The 22,907-nt window shown below is 34.8% G+C and overlaps 1 protein-coding gene across 1 annotated transcript in view; it reads left to right on the top strand.

Moving 5' to 3' along the window:
* The first annotated feature begins 8,517 nt into the window (after positions 1-8,517).
* jak1 (Janus kinase 1) overlaps positions 8,518-22,907 on the top strand; it is a 33,038-nt gene continuing 18,648 nt past the window's right edge. The window contains exons 1-7 of the mRNA XM_014470555.2: positions 8,518-8,782; positions 16,188-16,396; positions 18,014-18,137; positions 20,485-20,635; positions 20,814-20,977; positions 21,137-21,405; positions 22,521-22,642. Coding sequence (XP_014326041.1) covers positions 16,195-16,396; positions 18,014-18,137; positions 20,485-20,635; positions 20,814-20,977; positions 21,137-21,405; positions 22,521-22,642 — 1,032 coding nt within the window. The 5' untranslated portion in view covers positions 8,518-8,782; positions 16,188-16,194. The remainder of the gene's footprint in view (positions 8,783-16,187; positions 16,397-18,013; positions 18,138-20,484; positions 20,636-20,813; positions 20,978-21,136; positions 21,406-22,520; positions 22,643-22,907) is intronic.

The raw sequence follows: 22,907 nt of genomic DNA, 5'->3' as shown, positions 1-22,907 counted from the left end.
GTTATTTTAGTTAAAGTTCTTCTGTCTCCCCACCACTGCAGTGAATCAATGGGGCACTCTAGGTCAGAGCTGGCCTTACTGATGAGTTTATCAAACCACTTAAACCTCAAGAAAATAGGTACCAATAAATGCACACATCTTCTTCCACAATGGCTTCACCAATTACAGATTACACCATTACACAGAGCTGGCCTGAAGCAAAAATGTAAGCTTTTGTTTAGGGCCATTAAACCAGCAGGGAACCCTTTACTTTACACACAGATTGTAATTAATAATGAGTTTACTTTTGAATTTATTTATGATTTTGATAAACTAATTTGAAATTCTTTATATTGGTTTAATTTTATAATTGAAATAGATTTAAAATAATGCAATGAGACTTATATTAGTGATATATCTTAAACTGCTTTTGTGCTTCCATATATACTTCTTAGGTTTTCAAAGAATATGCTTGATTATCTTTTTTGCTGTCTGCAGAAGTTTACATTTCCAGGCTGTCGACGTAAGTTAGAACACCACAGTTTAAGAAATTCAATTTAAAAAATGAAGCTTGTATAATGAGTGTTATTTTCTGCTAATTTTAGTGACTATGGTTTACATGGAATGAAACCCAAATGTTAATTTTCTTTTAAAACTTGAATATAAAAAACAGATTTTTAATGTTATTATGGCTTTCAAATATGGGTTTATGTTGAACAATGTTAACTTGACAGTTTTCCGGCCGTTATAATTCAACCTCCACAATGAGAAGGCCAAAAAATAAAGCTAAGTTGGAAAGGATCATTGCTAAAGCAGCCAGTAGTTCAGAGTGATGGATACTGGAATATTAATGGGAGGTGGAAAGATAAACTGCCATCTAAAATGATTTACAGGCAACAGGTATAGGCACAGCCTTGAGAGAATTATAAAGCAAAGCACATTCAAGAGTTTTTGGGACATACAAAAGTAACTGGAGATGGAATCAATGTCTCAAGACCCACATAGAACACAGCTGTAGTTCTATGTGGTGGCTTCTGAACACTTGTGAAGGTTTCCCAAACCCTTACAATAGTTTTGCTTCACAGTCCTGCTGTACCATTTTTGACATGTTTTTCTTCCACTCAATTTTACATTGATATTCTTATATCACTCTGTCAGCCACTGTAGAAATGGACCTGTTAGTGTCTGTAAACAGGACAGCTGTCATGTCAGCAATCTTCCTGCTAATTCTGCATGCCATGATTTATATGTTTTCTAATTTTCTAAGTCTGTTTATTTTCTTTTTGTTAGTTTCAACCCATAATCATTGAAATACACGTTGTGTTATGATTTAGTCTTTACAACATTATTCTATTAGGATGCACCTGTGATTAGACAGTAAATTAAGGATTCTATCCGAAACTCAGCTTTTCTTAGACGTTGCCACTTGTTGACAGAGCCTTCACAAGATCAGAGATTTTATTATATAAAGTCAGTAGATTTTTATTTTTGTTGCTTTGCAAGCAGGAGGCGCAAAGAAAGGGGGGGAAAAAACCGAAGCATGAGTCGGATGTCATTTGCGGACGGCAGGAATCCAGTGAGTACTTGTTGCGAGCCATACGGCGGCGGCAGCGTCCCGAAGCTGTCAAATATTGCGCACAGCCTCCAGTCGTCAGTCAGTGGAGTAACCCAGACTAATCCATCAGACAAACAACTCGGAAGATTAACCTTTTTTTCTTCTAACGAGTTTTTCCCGCTGTGATCGGAAGCTTCTTCTAAAATCTTGATACGTTTTTTTTTTCTTTTTTCTTTTGTCACATGGCTTTGAAGAATTCAATAACAACAAAAAATGGCGACAATCACGTTGCTCTGTGTGGTCTTGCTGCGTCATTAAAAATATTCATGTAAACACGGGGAATTAAACCAGTGGCTTACAGGTAAGTTTGCTCCTTCAGTGCTACAGATTTAAAGCAAGTTGAATGTAATTAGGAATAAATTTATATATTTGGATCGAACCGCATGCGTTTTGTTTTTGCTCAGAAAAAAAAGGGGTGTGTGTGCAATGCTGGGCGTTAACGTTTGGCTCCACAGTATTCACTGCAAGCGTTGCACTCCTATTTAATCGCCCTTTAGCATTTAGTTAGAATAGTTGAAAATAGTGTTATTGTTGTGTAGTTATAAGAAGCAACTGTGCTAAACCTATATTTAGACATCTTTATTTCCTTTTTAATACAGAGCAGCAACAAGCCTAGGCAGTTCTCCTGCTTTGCTTATTATTAGTACACGTATCATAGAGGGGTTGCTTTACAGTGGCTGTTAAGAGACTGTTATTCTTCTGTTATTTACATTGAGCGTTTACGCAACACGGACGCGCTTCCATCACATGGTCTCGGTCTACATCACTGAGGATAGTGAGAATGTTGTGCTGTGCCGAACCCTGACAGTGTGCTTAATGCCTCGCTCTCTTTTAGTTATTGCACATGTTGGCTTCGTTGCCCACGTTTGACACGAAGCGTTTTGGCCAGAACCCTGTGCTGCGGAGCTAATGGAGTTGTTTACATGAAGTGCAGGAGGGCGGACCGAAGACGAAGGGAGGCGGGGCCGCTACGTGGGCCAGCGCCGCGCGCCGACTGCTCCAGAGGCGTCTCGCGCCAGGAAGGGGTGGAGCCCGAGACGAGAATCATAACAAGTCTGACGTCACTCAGCCTTGTGGTTGGTATGAATAATACACAGTAGTTTGTCTGTGGACCCTGCAAGAGTAGGGAGAAGTAGGGAGGGGAACAAAAATGAAACGTTACCTGTTTTAGTTTTACATGACGTGAAAACATTAATGAGGAACATCATTATATACAGTCCTTCATAGTGCTATTTATCGAATGTCTGTTGTTCACTCTAAGCCCCGCCCTTGGATGATACCTGAACTCATAATTAGTGGAATATTTTTCAAGTTTGTGTTTCAAAATCGTGGGGTTACGTTAGAAAATTCTCAAGAGAAAAGGTAAAATAGGATAACAACTATTTTAGGCATGGCAAGTTTATTTTACACACACAAGAATAAAGAGAAAAAAGTAGTACATATTCGCAGTGGCATAATAAAGGAAAATAAAGATGAATACATATATTTTTAAACATGTTAAAAAGACATGTTCTAATGAAAACATTTTTTTTAATTTTCTTTAAAAATTATTGATTACTTTCAAATTATATATTTATTTTATATATTTGTCCTGCGCTGTACAAATATATAAAATAAATGAGAGTGAAAGTGTTTCTTTATATATATTAATGTTAATGAATTTTATATATTAACTTCTATATTAATATTTGAATAAAAACTTTTGAAATGCTCTAATATTCTGATGTGAATGGATATATGTTGACACTATTACTTGGGTGTAGCTTAAGGGCCATTGATTATCTTCTGAAATATGTTGTTTGTATCTGCTTTTATTCCATCTACTTGTGTTGTTCATGGTCCAGATTAAAAGGAACAAACAAGCAGTGTTATTGTTGTGCAATGTGCTGACTAACATGGCAATGACAAAAGGAGTGGGGCCACCGATGCTTCCAGACTTGACAGGCTGCCCTGGTTCAGTTATCACAGTGCTGATGCTGTCCCCATCGAAGGTACAGTACTGTGATAACTGAAGGATGGCTGCCAACTTGACACTGGTGCAGTGATCAGCAGGTGAGATGCTGTAAATATGTAAATCTTTCTGTATGAAATCAATAAAAAAAGTTTTAACAGGACAATGAAAGTCTTTGTGTCTTTATTCACAATTTTATTTTAATTTTATGTTTTCTGTCAGATCATAAATAATCTCATTGAAAAATGAAGAATTATTCATTCAAAAATTTCTCACACAATCAGAGCAACCAACTGTACCAGAGTAAAGTAAGTAAACAATTCAAGTTTGCACGTGCAAACAGTGGGACTTTTTATGTTAGCCATAGAATTAAAACACAGTTGAAGCAAAGTATTGCACATACTTGCAAACTATAAACATATGTTAAAGTTGCTGTTGTTACAACTCATGTGCTTGAGGTTAAGGGCTAGGATGGAGATGTGGCTTTGTCATTGTCTTCATACTCTTCATTGCAAAGTGATCACCGTACATTTGAGCAATAATTATCTTCTCAAGAGTTATCAACTTTGGAGCAACACTGATGTCTCCTAGAAATAAACATACAAATATCATTAGCATCACATCCATAGATCATTTATTAAATGTCCAAAAAGCAAAATATCATTCAGGCTTTAACATAAAGTATGATTTCATCTAGCAGGGATTTTATATATATACATGTATACACACACACACACGCCCACACACCCCTGCACGCACTCACACACACACGTGTGTGTGTGTGTGTGTGAGTATATATATATATATATATATATATATATATATATATATATATATATATATATATATATATATATATATATATATATATATATATATATATATATATATATATATATATATATATAAGTTTGCAGGAATAAAAAACAAAACAATGGTGGTCATAGGGCTCTGCCCTAACCAGGCTCTGAACATGTGTTCTGCATTGCTGTCAACAGGGGGAGCCACAGATTCATCGCATTTCTTCGTGTTTAATTATGTTGCACTGATTTGTCTTTAACATCTATAAAATCTTTGAAAACAAATGTTTGCAGTGTTGATTAATAGATCAATATTTATCTGATCAAAAATGTGAAAAACCTAGTTTTATTATAAAAACAAGTAAAAATGATTTTCTCTATCACCATTCAACAATAATTTTACACACTTCTGCAAAATTTCAAAACAAAATAATTTAATATTTTTTTTCTGTATAAATCACTATTTACAATCAATGTGCCTATGTTTGTGGCATGGCCAATACATTTGTACACGTCAGTATGTCAGAATTATCAAACCATAGGATATTTTTCTATAAATTTTAGGGCTGGAAAATATTTTTTAAAACTCATCTGAGTCATGTTTGTGATCTGAAGGTTACTCTGCACCTGTCATTAGTTGTGTTTTTTTTACTGAAAGGGTACACAGTGTTGATAAGTTGTGGAAATCCCCTCAGGAGTCATGATATATGTTTTGGTTTTTTTCTCACACTAACCCCAATCAGCTAATCGTGCTTCTAGCCGCATGTTTTTCTTACTCATAGTCATGTAGTAACATGACACTTTGCGGTGGAGGACATTTTTTGACAGCTAAATCTAAAAGTCAAGTGAATTTCACACTTAAGTAAGTTATTATCTCCAAAAAGAAAGCCACCACACATGCACTGAATAATGATACACTACAGTACTATTAGCTTCTAAAAGTTACTTTGTCATTAGTGTCCAGGATCAGTTTGAGGGGAATTTTCTTCTTTACATTTCCTTTTGTACAAAGCAACGAGTTACTGCTGTGTTGTGGGATGTGGGCAGTCCCTCTCTGACACAAACTGGTCTTCTGTTATCTTATGAGGAACTTTCAGGACCTTGTTCTATCGATGCAGGAAGACAAGTAGATTGTTCATTTACCACTTGTGCATTCCCTACATGTTGCTGGAAGGGGACACCAGATGACTCACACAAAGTTATCTACTGCAGTGATGTCATCTGGTAAACTGTTCCACTTTGACTAAAAGGGGGAGGGGAAAGACAATGCAAACATATAACAAATTGTCCAAATTCAACCTCATTTATTCTGGCCAAATTCTTATTTTCCCCCATATTGTCAACTTTTCACCCCAAATATTACAAGCAAATGTATTTTATTGAAATTTTAATGACCCACTTAACGTAGTGCATAATTGCAAAACAAAGGAAAGAAAATGATAGATAGTTTTAAAAGGTTTTTGTAAATATAATTCTACGACTAATAAGTACAGTGAAGGACCACGTCATTTTTCTGCATCATCTACTTCACAGTTGTGCTCTACTTAGTCTTTTATGTAAAATCCCTACAAAATATCAAGTTTTATGATTATGATGCCAGAAATTGTAAAAAAAAAAAAAAAAAGAAATCATAAATACAGATATGATTACTTTGACAATATCATAAAGAATTTCTGGAACAGAATGAGATGTTTAATTCTCCACAAAGATCATTCTGATTTTATTACTAGATATTAACACAATCTAAAATTAAGATGTATGACAGTGTGTAGTTCAACAGGTCAACAGCCTTTTTATTCCCGCCCTTAGATATTACGAAACATGCTCTTAAGCTACAGAATGATGTTTGTGCTACTTTGGTTAGATGGTTAGATGGAAATCCATCTAACCAGGAAACAGGACACAGCTGACACTTTTGTTTCATTTTTATGACATTAACAAGGAAGTTGTTGGGCTGCAGCTTATCCAGCTGACTACGAGAAGCCATACACATGTACAAGGAAATAAGTCTGTCACAAGATTAAGACAACTAGCAGATACAAACTCATCTTGTATCATTAATTAATCTGACAACTTATTTTTTGCTAGAAAAAGAATTGAAAAAACTTGTAGGAATAGATATGTCAAACTCATCACAGTAAAGAACTTATAATTTTCTTGTTTTTTATTTGTTCTAATTCTTTATTTTCACTTTTTGTGATATCACACATAAATTTGACTTGCTGGGTTTTTGAAAGGGAACCAATCTTCATTTTTATACCTCTGTGACTCATTAATGGCAATGTTCTATATTTCCTGTTACCTTCCTTCCTGAAAATGGAATACAGACATAATGAATCAGCACTGTCTCTGACAGATATTGCTGAAGATTTTTTTACTACCATTCGAGCAAAAATAAAGAGGAAAACAAGTGTGTTTAACCAGATTTTGGATATAGTTTCTGACTTGCCAAATTTACAGGAATTTGTGGTATTTATATTTAAAGTTTTACAAATGCAATCAATGAATAGGATGTTACCTTGTGACATCTAACATAATCAAAGATATGTTTTAAATTCCTAAGGCAAAGGCCCTGGAAGAGCTTCCTTAATAATTTCTCACCCATGGAATGGCAAAGATGATTAACAACCCCTCAGTACACTATTTTTTTTGTGTGTAAAAGTCCATTGTAGTGATTTTTTTTTATTTATTCAACTTGTTAGTTATAAGATATGGTAATTCTTTACATCACCTGGAAAATTACTATTATTGATTTGCACAAAGATCAGACTGGGGAACTTTATTAATACTAAAGTCTAAAGTAAAAGTTTTGTTCTCGAGCTCACAGTTCAAACTGAACTTTTTGACATTATTCAAATATATTTAGTTGCCCCTCTGTTCTTCCAGCACTTATGGCCACCTGAGGAAACTAGCAGGTTCCCAAAGAGATTGATGATATGGGGCTGAATGTCAAGTGAAGGAGCAAAGCAAATGAAAGTTATTATAGTAAGTGCACAAGTGGCGATTAACATGTTTGAACATTAAAATGTTTCCAAAAAGTTTTACTTTCTGGAAGTAATTCCATCAGATGTAGGTGAAGTAATCTTTCGAAATGATGCTGATGCATTTTTGTCACCAGGCAAAGTTAAATGGCATGGCCAGAAAAAATCAAACAGATTTGAATCAAGTTATCAAATAAAGTTGGAATTAATGGTGTGCGGGGTATCAAGGCATCCGAAGGTTTCTCTTACTGAAGCCAAAGTGCCATGGTTAGAATAGAATAGAATAGAATAGAAATATCCTTCATTTGTCACACAGTACATAAATTCCAGTGGACCAGCAGCAAGTTAAAGGTAAATGGAAGCATGCATATTCAAACTAAGACTGAAAAATAGGAATAAGAAACTTTACAGTAAAAGCAACTTTACAATGTAAGAAAAAAAATATTGTACTTTATTAAAAATTACAATCTCAGAAATAAACTGAGAAGGATAATTAATAAATGTTCAATATATGTATATTTTTGCACAGAAGACTATTTGCAAGAAAATAATGAAAATGCAAAAAACAGCGTATACATCGGTTTTATTAATCAAAGTATCACAACACTTACCCTAATCTACATGTTGCTGCACACTGCAAGACAACTGGATGTAAAAAAGTATGATGCAGTTTTCACTGCTTAGAAGAGGAACTAATTCAGTCCTTTGGAAAGATTTCTTATCTCAAAGCGCTCTGCCCATGGTTAAAACTGTCTTAAAACTGGGGAGGTTTAAAAATCATGTCTGGTTAAAGAGCCAACTGCAGGTTGGCTGCCCAAGGAAACAGCCTGACTATTAAAAAAAAATCATATTAACTCCCCCTTGTTTTAATCTATAAAGGTCAGAATGTAAAATCTACAGTATTTGCAATTAGTATAGGATATGTTTAGTAAAGCCAGAATGTTCATCTGTAAAGCTACTTTACTGCATATACTCAATGTTTTTTTTTATTATTATTATTATTTATCATTATTAATTTATGTTTTTGTAAACAGCCGACTGAACACTGGTTGTTGTTAAAAAGTGCAAAAAGCTTTAAAAATCAAGGTTTTCAACGAGTTTCTCTGTATAAAGGGTTAATGTCGTCACCGTGTTTCTCGGGTGTATTAGCCAATCAGCAGCGCAGTTTTACGGCCAGTTACTGCGTAACTTTCGGGAAAGGGTTGTTAGTTGTCAGGAAGGGATAGCAGTCGGCGAAGAACGTTTGTGAGTCTTCAATTGACTACCCAATATTAAAACAACCTTCGATATTCATCTGTCTGGATACGGAAATATATTGGAAGCAGGTTTTCGAATCAAACCGATGAAAACGGACACACGAAAGCCGCTGAGAAAAGCAGAAACTCCGTCGAATCGTCTTAACTAATGTACTACTAAACGAAAGGAAGTAACTTGCCACACTGGCGAAGCTGTTTAGGTGAGTAAATGTCAGTTTATTTGTTTCCAATGGAAATAGCCGATGTCTTTTTGTCAGTTGAAAACACCCACGCGTTATCTCTCTTTCTCCTTTATTGCTTTGTTACAACCTTGCTATCTAACACGCTAACAAGCTAAGGTTAGCTAACAAATCTACTTTCGATCACTCCGTCCATTTTCTGTCTGCTCTGAAAGCAGATAACGTCTTCATGCACGGTTAACCTTTTTTCCTGAATATCTGTAGTTAGTAGACAGCAAATGTTGATCAACTCAATGACAATCCATATTTCAGAGAAGGTGTGAAGAATTGATTTCGGGGTTTATTACAGTTCGGTTTTTGTTGTGTAAAATTATAAAATTTGAAAGTGAAAACAAATGTTGAAAATTCACTTCGCCCTGGTGTGCATTGTTACATTACATTCTTGTCTAAAATACAAATATGTTTTTACTTTATTTTTTATTTTGAGATGACTACACAGAAATTCAGCTTATGGAAATGATGTTTTGTGACTGGAATGTAATACTTTCCGTATATATAGTTATAAATGCTGTGTTGGTTTTACTTTACCTCTATACTAATCCTATAAATAAAGAGGCAGTGATATGACATTTAAATTAATCTGTAAAATTTTTTTGTTTTTATTTAATTCTTATTAAATATCATTTTGATCCCTTTTAAATAGTTTATTATATCTTTTCGGTTTCTGTCTTCAGTTTTAACATTGGTTCCATTTTGATAAACATTTACAACTGAGACATATAACATTGACTGAAAGTGAAAAAAAAAACAAAAAAAAACCCCAGACCAAAAATGTCAGTGAAGCGTGGGCGGTTTTGTAAGTTGGAGTTTGACAACCTTATTACTAGGGAAGAAGCAGCATTGTGTAGAATATATAGTTTTTGCAATTTAGATATTGTTTAGACTTTAATATAATTCCTAAATAGTCAGTAAAAATATGGGTCTCCTTTATTGTATAGTTTTTAAAATTGCTTTGGTTTTTATTTAGTTGGGCAAACAATATGTCATCTTTTTTTTAGTTGTTGTGAAATTAAACAATGAAAATTAACACAGACAGAACTTTTTTTTCATAATGTGTTAAAAAAAACCTGCCATTTAAGATATTACAGCTTGAGCTAAATATTTTCTCCACTGTTTTTTTTTTTTCATTTCAGTGGTTTAGCAGCTTTCATCAAGTGGGACACTTTGTTCCACATTTTCATGTAATCTGATGAAAACTCAAAATGAACATTGTTGTTTTAAGATTTAAAAGTGTTTAAACACAATTTTCAAACAAAATAGTTTGTTTTGTTAATCTTTCAAGACAGTGATTATTATTGTTAATGTTTTTAAATCAAATAAAAAAAATTTATTTGATGTTTCTAACATGCAAGCTTACAACATAAGTTGTACCCTTAAACATACAGATAGTATGTTTAAAAAATGAAATTTAATTCAATTAAATTTTTTCACTGATATTCACCAAGTAGACTTAAAATGAACCTTAACAAATACTTTATTCTGATTTGATTTTTACACACAAATATAAAATGTAGATAAATTATATGGAAATTACAGAAATACATTGCTTACATGTTTATGTTTTATTTATGCAGGCCTTTCAAGACACCTATGGCCACAGTACAAAGACAGGAAAGCAATCAGCACAACATTGTAAAACAATAAATTGCTGGGTATCATAAAATAACGTGGCACACAGCCCCAGTAATTTTACAACTGTTGCAATGCTTTAATATTTTAGTTGGATTTTTATATCACTCTATTTCAAGCCTTTTCATTATAATTCAAGTCCATTTTTTTGGACTTGAATTAACATAGTTGTCATCAACTTAAGCTGTTTTCACAGTGGCATCGAGACCTGTGAGAACTTTGTTTAATGTATGCTTTTTATTGCTGTTTTTACACTAGGGATGATTGACAGTTGCATGGCTTTACTAATTAGCAGAAGGTATTAAATCTGTTCAGATAAAACTGCAGTATGTTTGGACTGATGCAGAACTAATGGATTTAATTTGAATATGATAGAATGAATTGGAGTATCTAAAATGTGATTTGATTTGAATGAAACTTTCTCGTTTTTAGTACACTGAAAAGACCATTGGTTGTGGTTTATATACATTGAATTGATAAAATGCTTTAAAGGAACATTTACCAAGGCATAGGAGCTGTGGGGAGCGATTGATATTTTGTTAGTAAAATATCACTTTTTCTTGCTTGATGTATGACATGGATTTTATTTGTTCAGAAAGATGCTTGCTGTGTTTCTGGTTTCATAATATAACAACTGATGTACTGGGTTGCATAAAACTGGGGGAAATGACTAAAAGAGTTCTATTATTGTTGAACATTGTAATCAGTAATGAATCTACTACAATCTAAAAGGAGTACATTTTCCTCTTTCCTGTATCACAACAATCAGCCTGTGCTTTTTAATTTTAACATTTTAAATTTTTTCACTGCTTTATTTTCTCTTGTAGTTTGTCCTAATACATTCCTTGTACTAATTACAGTCCTAATAGGTTAGCAAAAATGATGTGTATGGGCAGCAAGTGACTTTGCAAATCTCCACACTATTATTTGCCCAGTTCTCAATGTGTGGAATTTTTATCCAAAAATGGCTTCACTTTTCATTTTCAGTGCCAGGGAAACACTAAAAGGTCTGGTCTTGTTCTCACCTGTGTTCTATTCCAAGCCTCAATCTAAGTTTATGTTGATATTGGGGACATTTAACAGGAAGTTGCTGTGTCAAGCTTATTGATCCTAAAGTATTACACGTTTTAAGAATTGGTATTTCTGGCTTATAATCATATTTATATAAGCTTTTTAGGTTTATCCACCGAACAACAAGGTGTGTTAATTTACACCTTATGTGTTTTTCGTTTAATTAGTATATATTTGGGCAACTCTACTGTTCAGTCAGTGGTGGTAATATCCTTAGACCTTACAGTCTACTAGTATTGCACAAAAGAGAGAATTTTTCATTTGTACACGTCCATTAAAAGAACAAAACTACCCTCCACTATTTGGTATTTGGAAGCCAGTTAGACAGCTCAGGCAGCATTTTGTATCTTTTTTGAAGGGACATTTGTAGAAACATTTGCAAAAGATAGAAAGTATCAATTCAACTTTTTCAGATTCTGCATTTTGTCACTTGAGCTGGTGTTGTGGGGTCAACAGTTTGAGTACAAATCCCCCAGATCTCTGACTGCAACAATTAATTCTTCCAGCCTCTCTGATGAATAACTGCACGGCAATCAACTGTGAGATGTAAACTCTGAGTTAGTCATGTTCTGCTAAAAGCCTACTAGCAGACAGATGTGTGTCACACATTAGTCAAGATGGAGGTCCTTTACTTTCAATGGGCCCATGTCTATTTGCTGTTCAGAAAATTTCTTAGATAATATCTAAAATATGCACAAGAAAATGAAGCTTAAAAAGCTGAAGTCTTTTGGCACAAAGCTACTTGATACAGTATGTAGGAGCACCATTCATTTTCCTTGGTGCTGATTAGCTGTACCCCTAAGAGTGGAGATTAGGAAGACTATGGAAGCTAGCTACTGCGACAGTCTCAAGATGGTTTCCACTGTCAATGTCATTGCATATTAAGATATACTTGGTGTTTGAACTGTTAAAATAGGTGATTATAAGCATTTTTAGAGGGGGTATGAAGTATTTGCGGTTTACTATGGTGACTTATCTCTGTGAATGCCAGGAAATGGCTTATAAAGTGTTTGAACAAATGGTAAATTGACAGCTTTCCTGGTCAGCAATCTTGTCATAATAGAAGGTGAAGTATTGGCAAAAAAGTCAATACTTAGATGTCAATCTTGTATTTAGTTATTTTCCCACTTGTACGCAAAATAAAAGCTGTTTATAACCCTTATGCCAGTTGCATTTCCCTGTGTTGGCACTGTCAAGGCCTTTGTATCAGATCACTGCAAAATCTGCAAAGCAACAGATCTATATAGCGCCTCACACAAGCTGTGGCTTCACAGCAGGGTTGTTGAAGGATGGTCCCTTTTATTTTTGTAAGGCTTTGATCTGCTGATACTGATTTTAGCTGATTCAGATTTCTCTTTGATGCCTTTAACACCACAAAGTATAACAGCACTCTTAACAAATTTTGACGGGGAAATTGAGGGGAAAACATGCATCAAATGGCCAGAAACCAGGATTTGAACCTTTGACAACCACATTGAGAACTATAGCCTCTGGACATGGTGCGTGTGCTCTACCAGCTGAGTCCAGCACCCCTAGACCTGTTCTGTTGATTAAAACCGATGGTTCCTGCCTGCTTGCATATTGGTTGTGCTGCACATCCAAGTGCTAATTTTAGCTCACGTAAGTGGCTTCAGCAAACAGCACTGCAGGTGATGGAGCGTTTTAGCGTTTGCAGCAGTTTGCATTGTTGGCAGGCAGAGCCGCTGTAGTTCAGATGAGCGTTGTCCTCTGATCTGGTTGTTGCCTCCAATGACTGCATATACATCATCCAGACATATCATTGAGCAGGGGAGGGTTAAAACAGGGCAGCTGCTAAAAATCTCACTTTTTATTCCTTTCTTTTTTTGTGAGGTTGTAACTGCACAATAACAACATTACTGATCAACTGGAGAAAATTATACATAGTGTATTAGGTATTCTTCAGTAGGAATGCATGAAGTATAGTTGATTATTTTCCCTTCTTGTGTAATGTTTTTCTATAAAATTTCATTAAAATATAAAAAACTGTGTGGTTTCATGTTTTTTTTCCTGTCAGGCTCAGACAGCAAGAAAAGCACAATTAAGAGCTGAATTAAAGAAAAATGAACAAATTATGATCTTTTCTGAATATAGCTAGAACAGCTGTTTTATTTAGTGTAGTATCTACAACACTGCTAGTCAGAGAGAAGTGTTACCATTAGCTAGAAGTTTAGAAGGGCTTAGTCATGTGTTTAGTATCAGTATTTACTTAACCAGCACTACACTAAAACTTCGTTTTGTTTGCAGTATCTATCCTCATAGTCCTAAGCTTGTAGTAAATTAGATTTAACTTCAATTTAAGCCAATTAAGCTTTTTTAAAGCAGTGCTGTATTTAGGTAGTGGGTAATCAACTTTGTATTTGGCTAATTGAAGTTGCAAACAAGTAGCCACAATTGTCTGTAATCGTTGAGCCTGAAAATGTGTGATTGTATCTAATTGTTTTTTAACACATAAACAAGTGGCAACAAATATACCTGTTACTATCAAAATAATGTAACATATTGAATACTACAGCTATTGGTATAATATTTATTTGTAGTTATACTCATTTTGATAAACTATAAAATTTGGAAGTAATTTTCAAATATTAAAGCAGAAATATAAATTCACTCTGTGAATAAGAGACGTCGATTGTGACCAACTCAAAACCATTACATTTTAAAATGTGGTGTACCATTAGTTTTCACGCAATGATGGTTGATCTTCTGAGTAAATGTAAATATTACCCAACAAATGAAAAGTGTGGTTGATTGTAGCTGGTCTTGAGTATGCAGGAACACGATTGACTTTACATTGTGCTCCATCCTGCCAGAGAATTTACTGCCTACCGTTTTCTCTGCCATGAACTTTAGAAACATTATGAGATTATGGTTTAGCAATTTTGGGACTGTAACTTTTTAAAATCTTGGTACATCCTGGCAACAGGTCTGTGCCTAATAAGGAGAAGAGGCAATTCCAGACCACTTTGCACATATTACCTGGTAGTACTAGTAGTTCCTGTAAGTTGATTTCAAAAATACTGTCAACATTTCCAACAAGAATATAGAATGAATTGTTGCTGTGTTTTGACTGACCTCTTTCCAACATATAAAAACTTTCATGTGTCATTTTCTGTCTATAGCTTAGTAGAGACTGAACTTTGTTTCCTGTTATTTTAGTAGGAAAAATGAAATCAGTAATTGTAATGCTCTGTATACCAAAGCTCATAACCGTGAAGTAACTTGACAACTCTTGCTCTTTTGAAGCCATTGTATTTGGTGTTCATTTACATGGTAAAGGGAGAAGTGATATATTGTAACAGGTTGAGTAACCTGCTGTTTGGGAGGAAGATGATTCAGATATTCTCTTCTGAAGAAATTCATCTGTAGTGGTTGATGGGCCAGTTCTCATGCAGCTTATGAGAGCTGGCCAGTTACTGTCTGAAGTTTGTGATGAAAAAGAACAAAGAATGCTCCCTTTTTTTTTTTAGCTTCTTAGACTTTTAAGACGTTTACTTAGTTTAGTTGGGAAGAACAAGTTGATAAAACGTGTGAACCAAAGCTTCCTTTTTCCAGTTACGTTACTACTGAGTAAGGTGCTATTGATTCTTCTATTCTTCTATTGTATTTCAGAGTTTAGTGGGCGGGTGTTCTTATATGCTGTGTCATCATAAAAGCCCTGATAAATGTTTTAACCAAACTTAATATATTTAAATAACTAAATTTGACTTGTTATTTATTTAGTAATGTGCTGCATAGGAAATTTACAGACACTGGGTGTAGAATTAGGTGAGCGGTGGTGGCAGGGGAATCAGATTTTAGAAGTATAAAATGTACTAAATCTAACAAGTATGTTAACAAGAACCTGGAATTTTTTAGTTTCTTGTTTTGGACTATCTGGCAAATGTCCCTGCTGAGACTTTGTCTTTTTGTTGCTGAAAGAATGTGTGCTATGCAGTTTTGGTCCTATCCCAACTGTCTCGCTGCACATTTTTTTGTGCTGTTTGGTTGCCTTTTATTTTTTCTCAATAGAAGGATGGTCATCTCGCTGTACAAATTGCACACCAAGTACTTTTACTTCATACTAAGCTTACCGCAAAGTTGAGTTCTTGGATTGAAAGGGTGGCTTTAGATCCTATTGTACTGATGAAATCAATAATGGAATGTACAAATATAGTAATCTGTTACATGTTTATTTATTTTTGTTGGCAACCTGATTTAATAAATTAATCAAAACCAAGACCAGCCTCCCATTTTCAGTGTCTATTTTGTAAAAAGCACATTCTTTGACGTGCTTTGAAGGATAAGGATTGTACTTTAGCATAACTGGATGCAGTCTTGTGAAACTCTTGGTTTTATTTTTGATTCAAAATTATGATCTCTATTGAAGAAACAACAGACTACATATTTTTATTTTGTTGTCATCCTTATAAAGCGAAAGGAACCTGCAGGACAGGCTTGATATAAAACTGAAAACAGAAGCCAGGAGAAGACTGTAAATCAGTTTCTAATGACTTTAATATTTGGATCTATTTGTTGTTATATCCAATCAATCATAAAATAGAAATTCGGAGTTTAAAGCCAGGAATCTTGCTGCAGAATAGCCATTACATTAGCCTTGAATGTTGTGTCTGATTTATATCATTTGTTTTTCACTCCACGTCCTCAGAATCTGAATGACAGCTTCATTCGTGATGGAGTTGAGCAGGCAACTCTGTATGAAGATGAGGAAAAATAAGAAGACCCAATTTTCCTCTCTTCCTGCTTCTACTTTGGGCCTGGAAATCCACTTTTACATCCCAGAAATACGCCACCTGGAGTACATCAAAGGAACTTACACAGCTGAGGAGCTGTGCGTCACTGCTGCCAAGAAGTGCAGTAAGTAACATCCCCATTGTTTGGTTCAGTTCTACCTCTTTAGAACTGATGCGACATCAGGTTTACATAACCAGGCCTTTATGAAATGTTACATTTCATAGGTTTTTGGCTTTAATATGAGCTCAGACTGAAATTCGAATTCTAATGCAAAAATTTATAATGTTTAAATAGATTTAAGGCATAACTTGACATATTTCAAAACAAATTGATAAGAAACCGTGCAACACTGTGGAAATACAGTAAAGTTGTATTTTTTTTAGTAGGTGTAATAGTCAATCAAACAAGTTCTTCTATCTACTTGGGTATGATCAAAAAGAAAAAAACAAACATTTTCTTTAGAATTTCTGGAAGAATGATTAAAAGTGACTTAAGTTGAGTTTAAGTTGAGGTTTCAAACCCAAATCTTTTCAACAATCTTTATCCTGAGTACCATATTTTCCAGATTATAGAGCGCACCTCACTATAAGCTGCACTGACAAAGTTTTTAAAGAAACCTGGAAACGTACATATGTAAGCCACACCAGGCCATAAGCCGCTGGTATCTCCGCCGCTCTCGGTTTTCCGAGAACGGCAAACCGTTCCCGGAAAAATAGTTATTTATAATTCTTAATAAATCTGCTATACTGCCAGATCGATAGCCTTCAACTTAAAAGCTGCATCATATGAACTTCTTCATGTTGCTTCCTTGATGAGGGGGTATGAGTTTGAAAACATTTCGTGCCTGCTGCTAGCATGTGCTTGTTCTAAATGAAAATCACCACTTTCTTCTTTGATTTCCAATTTTGACTTCCAATGATTCACTTCCTGCTAAAGAGTCCCCTGGGGTTGAAGAAAAATCCACAGAAAAGCTGCACTGGGCTGTAAGCCGCATGGTTCAAAGCGTGGGAAAAAAGTAGTGGCTTATAGTCCTTTAGAAAAATCCGGTAATCAGACATTGAAGTAACTAGAGTTGACAGGAGGCTTGTTACCTGAGCAGATAGCCAGACTAAATAACCAGATAATATAGTTCTGTTCCACTGTGTTACCTTTTTAGGAACAAAATGTCAAGAGTTAACATTCTTTTAATTATGCACCTAAAAACTAATATAAAATTTAGTGGGTTAATTTTACTGAATGTTATCATACTATGAAATTTTCATACTGGCCAATGCCTAATTTACAGTCGGATATTCTGAACATCTTCCAACAGCTCATAAATGGTTGTGCTGTTTGGTAAAGTCTGTTTACCTTTTGCTTGTATTTTTCTATTGTTCACTTCATTTAAATTTATTGCCTTTTGAAATATAAGTACAGTCATTCAATTAATAAATAAAACCGGATTCTGAACATGTCATAGAAAATCAAGATTGAAAATATAAAAAAAGAAAATATAACTGAATTGGGTTTCTTTGTGCTTAAAAATATGCTTAAGAAAAATCTTAAAAATATATATATCTAAGTGAGAGAACACTTGATACAAATAAGAATGATTTGTAAGACTTTGTGAATTTGTGTATTGATTAATTAGTTTATCTTGCTTTATAGGCTTATTGATCTGTGCCATGTAGGTGCTCTTTCTTTCTTAGTTAATAATTTAAGCAGTTAGTGTTGATCTTTTACTTCTCTCTTCTTTCTTAGCTATTTCTCCATTGTGCCATAATTTGTTTGCCCTTTACAATGATTCAACTGGCACCTGGTACTCTCCAAGCCACGAGTTCAACATCAAAGAGGACAGCGGTATCAAGTTGCACTATCGCATGAGGTAAGAATGATTTAGCAGCCATAACTGACAACGCTGGTGTTGGATATTATGTTTCCAGCAGAAAAAAGTGCTAAAAGCTCTTGCAGTCTGGCCAACAGCTCTAACATTTCACTGAGGTTCTCTACTTAATTTATTGAATTCAAGAGCTTTAAAAATATATGGATGAAAAAAGAAATCTGTTTAATGAATTCCTAAACAAATCATATGAATTTAAACCTTTTGGTAATGTTTACAAGTGAATGTTTACATAGGAACCTAATTAAGACTTAACAAGATTTGCTGTTTTTTTTCCTGCCTGGAAAGGATCACATTAGGAAGATAAATAATCAAATGATTCTAATTGAAGCTTGCATTTTCACTGCTTGTTGTTCAACTTTGCAACAATGTGTCAGGGAGGCTTACTACTTTGCTGGTAGAGTAGTTTTACTGACCCTTTTAAGTTGCTGTCAAACATTGGTGTCGCAGCATTAGCATGTGGGATTCATTTACAACGTGGACACAGAGTAGAATGGGACTCCTCTCTGCTCTGACTGCAGGCGAGGTTTGCAACAAGACAAACACGGAGAAGCAACATTCAGTTTTTATGCTCCTCTAATCTGGAACAAACTTCCTGAAAATTGCAAAGCAGCTCAAATACTGAGTTTGTTTGTTTTTTAATTCAAGGCTAAAAAAATCACTTGTTTAGAGATGTATTTCATTCATAATAACTGGAACATTGATAAATATATTTGATGTGTATTTTCTTGATGATTTTGATATTGGCATTTTGACAAAATGTAATATTTCATAATTGGTTGTTGTATTAAGTGTTTATGGTGTAAAGCACTTTGAACTGCCGTGTCACTGAAATGTGCTGTGCTAATAAACTGGTCCTGCAGAGCAACTGGTGCTTTCACATGCTGTCACCAAAGTCTTGTGAGATTTTTTGCTTGTTGCATTTTTGAAAATAAATAAATAAAAAAGTTGCTTGATGGGTTTGAAAAGTCACTAAGTACAACAATCCTTTCCCTTGTCCTGATCAGGACCCCACTTTGCCCCTTCCACTTAGTTCGACACTTGGCCTGCTGGAACAGTACAATGTGAAGTTTTATTGGTTTGGTGACAGCAACTTGATGCCAGTGTCTTGCCCACGCCTTAATATTTTATCTTAGACTTGGCAGATTAAAGTCTCAAAGTTTTGAATGTGATTCCAAGAGTAGAATCCAAAGTCCGAATTATGAATTGATCAGACTAAATTGCTTTCTGCCGCTATGCTTGGGGCGAGTTTTTGTGAGAAGTCAATTTGGAAAAGATTGAGGTCTTATATGATACTGACAAAGCAGTGTCATGTTTAACTGGAATACTCTTTAAGTTCCCCGTCAGATATTCCGATGTACTAGGAAGGCAGCATGTTATACAGAAAGAAAAAATATTTTACTGTGCTGTCAGTTTTCTTTCGCCGTGCTTGCCGCTGTTAAAAGCTGAATAGAAAATTGCTTGTGGGTGGAGCTGAAGTCAAGTCTGTCTGAGTTTATTATGTACTTGCTGCAGACTGTCTGTCTGCACTGCACCTAAGTAAACAAAGGTAACAAACCATATATTATGGTTGTGTGTCCCAGTATAAAAACTTTTTTGCATAAGCAAATAATGCTTAAGTGCAACCAGCAAAAATTTCTAACCTAACTAGCCATCTCATAGGGTGGATACTTTATTTAAGTCTGCTTGTATGCAGAAATGCTCTATGAAATGCTACCCATAAGATGATTGAATATTAAGTTTCAAGAGCTGTCTACTGACTAATTGATTTCTTATTGGTTATGTATATACAAGTAATGTGTCTTCTGATCAATGCTGGTACTGTGACCTTGAGGTCATGGATATTAAGCTTTTGTAATCTTGTATGTATGAGAAAAAGAAAAAGGCTGCCCATAAAGGTTTCTTACCCTTTCTGTGGAATGTGTCATTGACTGTCTGCTTTACAACTGTCAAGTCAGCAGTCTTCCCCATGACAGTACAGCCCATAGTATAATATGATTCTACCAAAAATAGTCTGTGTCATTTGGAGTAGTACGATTTTCTGTGAAATTGAATTGTGGGCTTTTATTAGTAAAAGTTAAAAATATATAACTGTATAAAATATTGGTTTAATTTTTTTAAAATTAATTATTAAACTAACTTTCAAATTTTATTCTAATTTGCCAAGATCCACATGTACATTGGAAAATAAGAACAGTCACACTGTTAGAAATAGAAATAATTAAATAAAAGTTAATTCACCACAAAACAAGCACAATAAATAAAGCCTAACCTGGTTTTCAGATGATTGGTATTATTGTTTTTAACCTGGACCTTTTGTCTTTTCTTTAAGATTCTATTTTAAGAACTGGCATGGGACCACAGAAGGAGAGTCTCCAGTTTGGAGACACTGCCTCAATAAACTCAGAGGACAGAGCCCACAGAAAACACCAGAGGGAACACCGCTGCTTGATGTCGGTTCCCTTGAATACCTTTATTTCCAGGTATGTACTGAGAAGGTTTAGCTTTTACACAAGTCATCATTTTTAACTTATCTAGTTTGATCCTTTCTGTTCTCGTGTCTAGTTTTAATCTCTTCCCGTTTTTGTTGTTATTGTTGGTGTTCCTATACGAATGGTGTCAGATTTAATTCTAATACTGGTTATGTTTATTTTTGCACAGTGCCAGCATGATTTTCAGACAGGCAAGGCTCCCCTGAGGGCAGCCCAGTCAGAAGCCGAGCAACATGAGATAGAAAACGAATGTTTGGGCATGGCTGTGCTTGCTATTACTCACTATGCCAAGAACTTTGATATACCCTTTTCAGCAGCTTCCCGTGAGATGAGGTAACATCTGATACTCAACGTACAAGCATATGAAATTTGTTCTTTCTTTATACCTCACTTTTCCTAAGACAGTTGACATTTATTTGCCATGTTTTCTAAGTTAAAACAGGAGATTTGCACAGTTAAGTTAAAATATTCTTTTTGTCTTAATCCCACCAGTTACAAGCGTTTCATCCCGGAGTCACTGAACTCTAACATTAAGCAGCGGAACATCCTGACCCGCATCCGCATCAGCAACGTGTTCAAGAAATTCCTCGCTGAATTCAACACCCAAACAGTTGGGGAGAGCAACATCACCTGCTATGATCTGAAGATCAAATACCTGGCCACGATGGAGGGGCTGACCAGCAGAATGGGCAGCGAGCTCTTTGAACCCGTCTCCCTGGCTATAACACAAGAAAAGGAGCTCTCCACTGGAGGTTACTATGGTAAGAATTCATGTAATACAAGTAAATTTTATCAGCCAAGGAAATCCAAGAAAGCACAGTTGCTACCTGGCTTCCACTTGTACTTAAAGAGTACAGACTTATCGTTTTCACTCTGGAGGAATGCACTCAATATTTTTTCTTGCAAACAAAAATCTTTTATCATGGGGCGTTTTATACTGCCTGCTGCGGGAATTTTTCTTTGTTTAAGGGACATTTTAAAAAACTTTTCATTTTAGTATAATTTTTTTAAGAAGTACTCATAGTTTGTCATAGGAAATGTGGTAATGTACCTCTATCAAATTAGATTTACCAGCTCTAGGACAATTAGAGGTATTTTAGTTTAAGTCTGATAATTTCTCATGTTTCATAAAGGTTAAGCGACAAATTAACCTTTATTTGTCTGTTAATTTGTAAATTAAAGGGACAAAACTAGATTAATAAATGCCAAAAATGCACCATGAAATTAGTAAATGTTTAAATCATTTTATTTAATAGACAATGTATAAAATGTGTCATCAAATAATTAAATGCAAACTAGTTTAGCCTCAGTGTGAGGATAAATTAGTGGCGTGAACCTATTTAATAAACATATTTAAATAAATTACCTAATTTATTTCATGTAATTAATGAGCTCTTTTATGCATAGTTTATTAATATAGTTATATAGGTTGAATGCTGTATGATTACTGGTTCAAAATGGTTCCAGTTTATCACTGGAATGCAAATGGCATTGCAGAGGTACTAACTGCCAAAGTAGCACATTGATACAGACCTGGTTTGCTTGTATGTTTTCCTGCCAATGATGTTCAGACAAGTTTGAACTTTGTTGACACACATTGAGTGAATCTGGGCTGCAAAATGAAACTGAAAGTAAATTCATTACATGTTTGCTTTGGAAATCATGTAGTGACAATACAAATTCAGTTGAATATTTGAAGTACTGAATGGTTTGAATGGTCAAATTATCTCTTTTCTTATGAACCCAGCCTGACTTTCTTTATTTACAAAACCTTTGTACCTGAAGAGAAATAAAACATTAGCAGAAATATATGGTTTTATAAATGATTGGCCATAGTTTGGCCAAACATTTACACATTTAAACATTTTGTTCCCAGGGTACTGTAACCAGAGCCAGTTGCAGACGAAATGTCAGAATCAGAACTTGGAGCCAAGCAGTGACATGCAAGTTCTTGTCACTGGCACCACCGGCATTTCCTGGAGGCAAAAACCAGCAGCTGTGAGTAAACACAAACAAAATGTCAAGGATCTCTTGGTTTATGAGTGAACGTGTCTTAACCATAGGGCTGCAATGATTGAAATATTTTGTAATTTCAATCATATTATTTTCAAATAATATGATTGAATTTAAGTGCTTTCATCACTTCAAATGCTGCAAGTGTAACCCAGACATGTAGTGGTATATCACATAAAATCCCAGGGCAGCACCAGTGGAGGCTGAGGGTCATGATGCCCAGAGGTCACCAACCCTTCTTCTAGCTAAA

This window comes from Xiphophorus maculatus, chromosome 9 (assembly GCF_002775205.1).
Source record: "Xiphophorus maculatus strain JP 163 A chromosome 9, X_maculatus-5.0-male, whole genome shotgun sequence".
NCBI lineage: Eukaryota > Metazoa > Chordata > Actinopteri > Cyprinodontiformes > Poeciliidae > Xiphophorus > Xiphophorus maculatus.
This window is presented reverse-complemented; position numbering and strand designations above follow the sequence as displayed.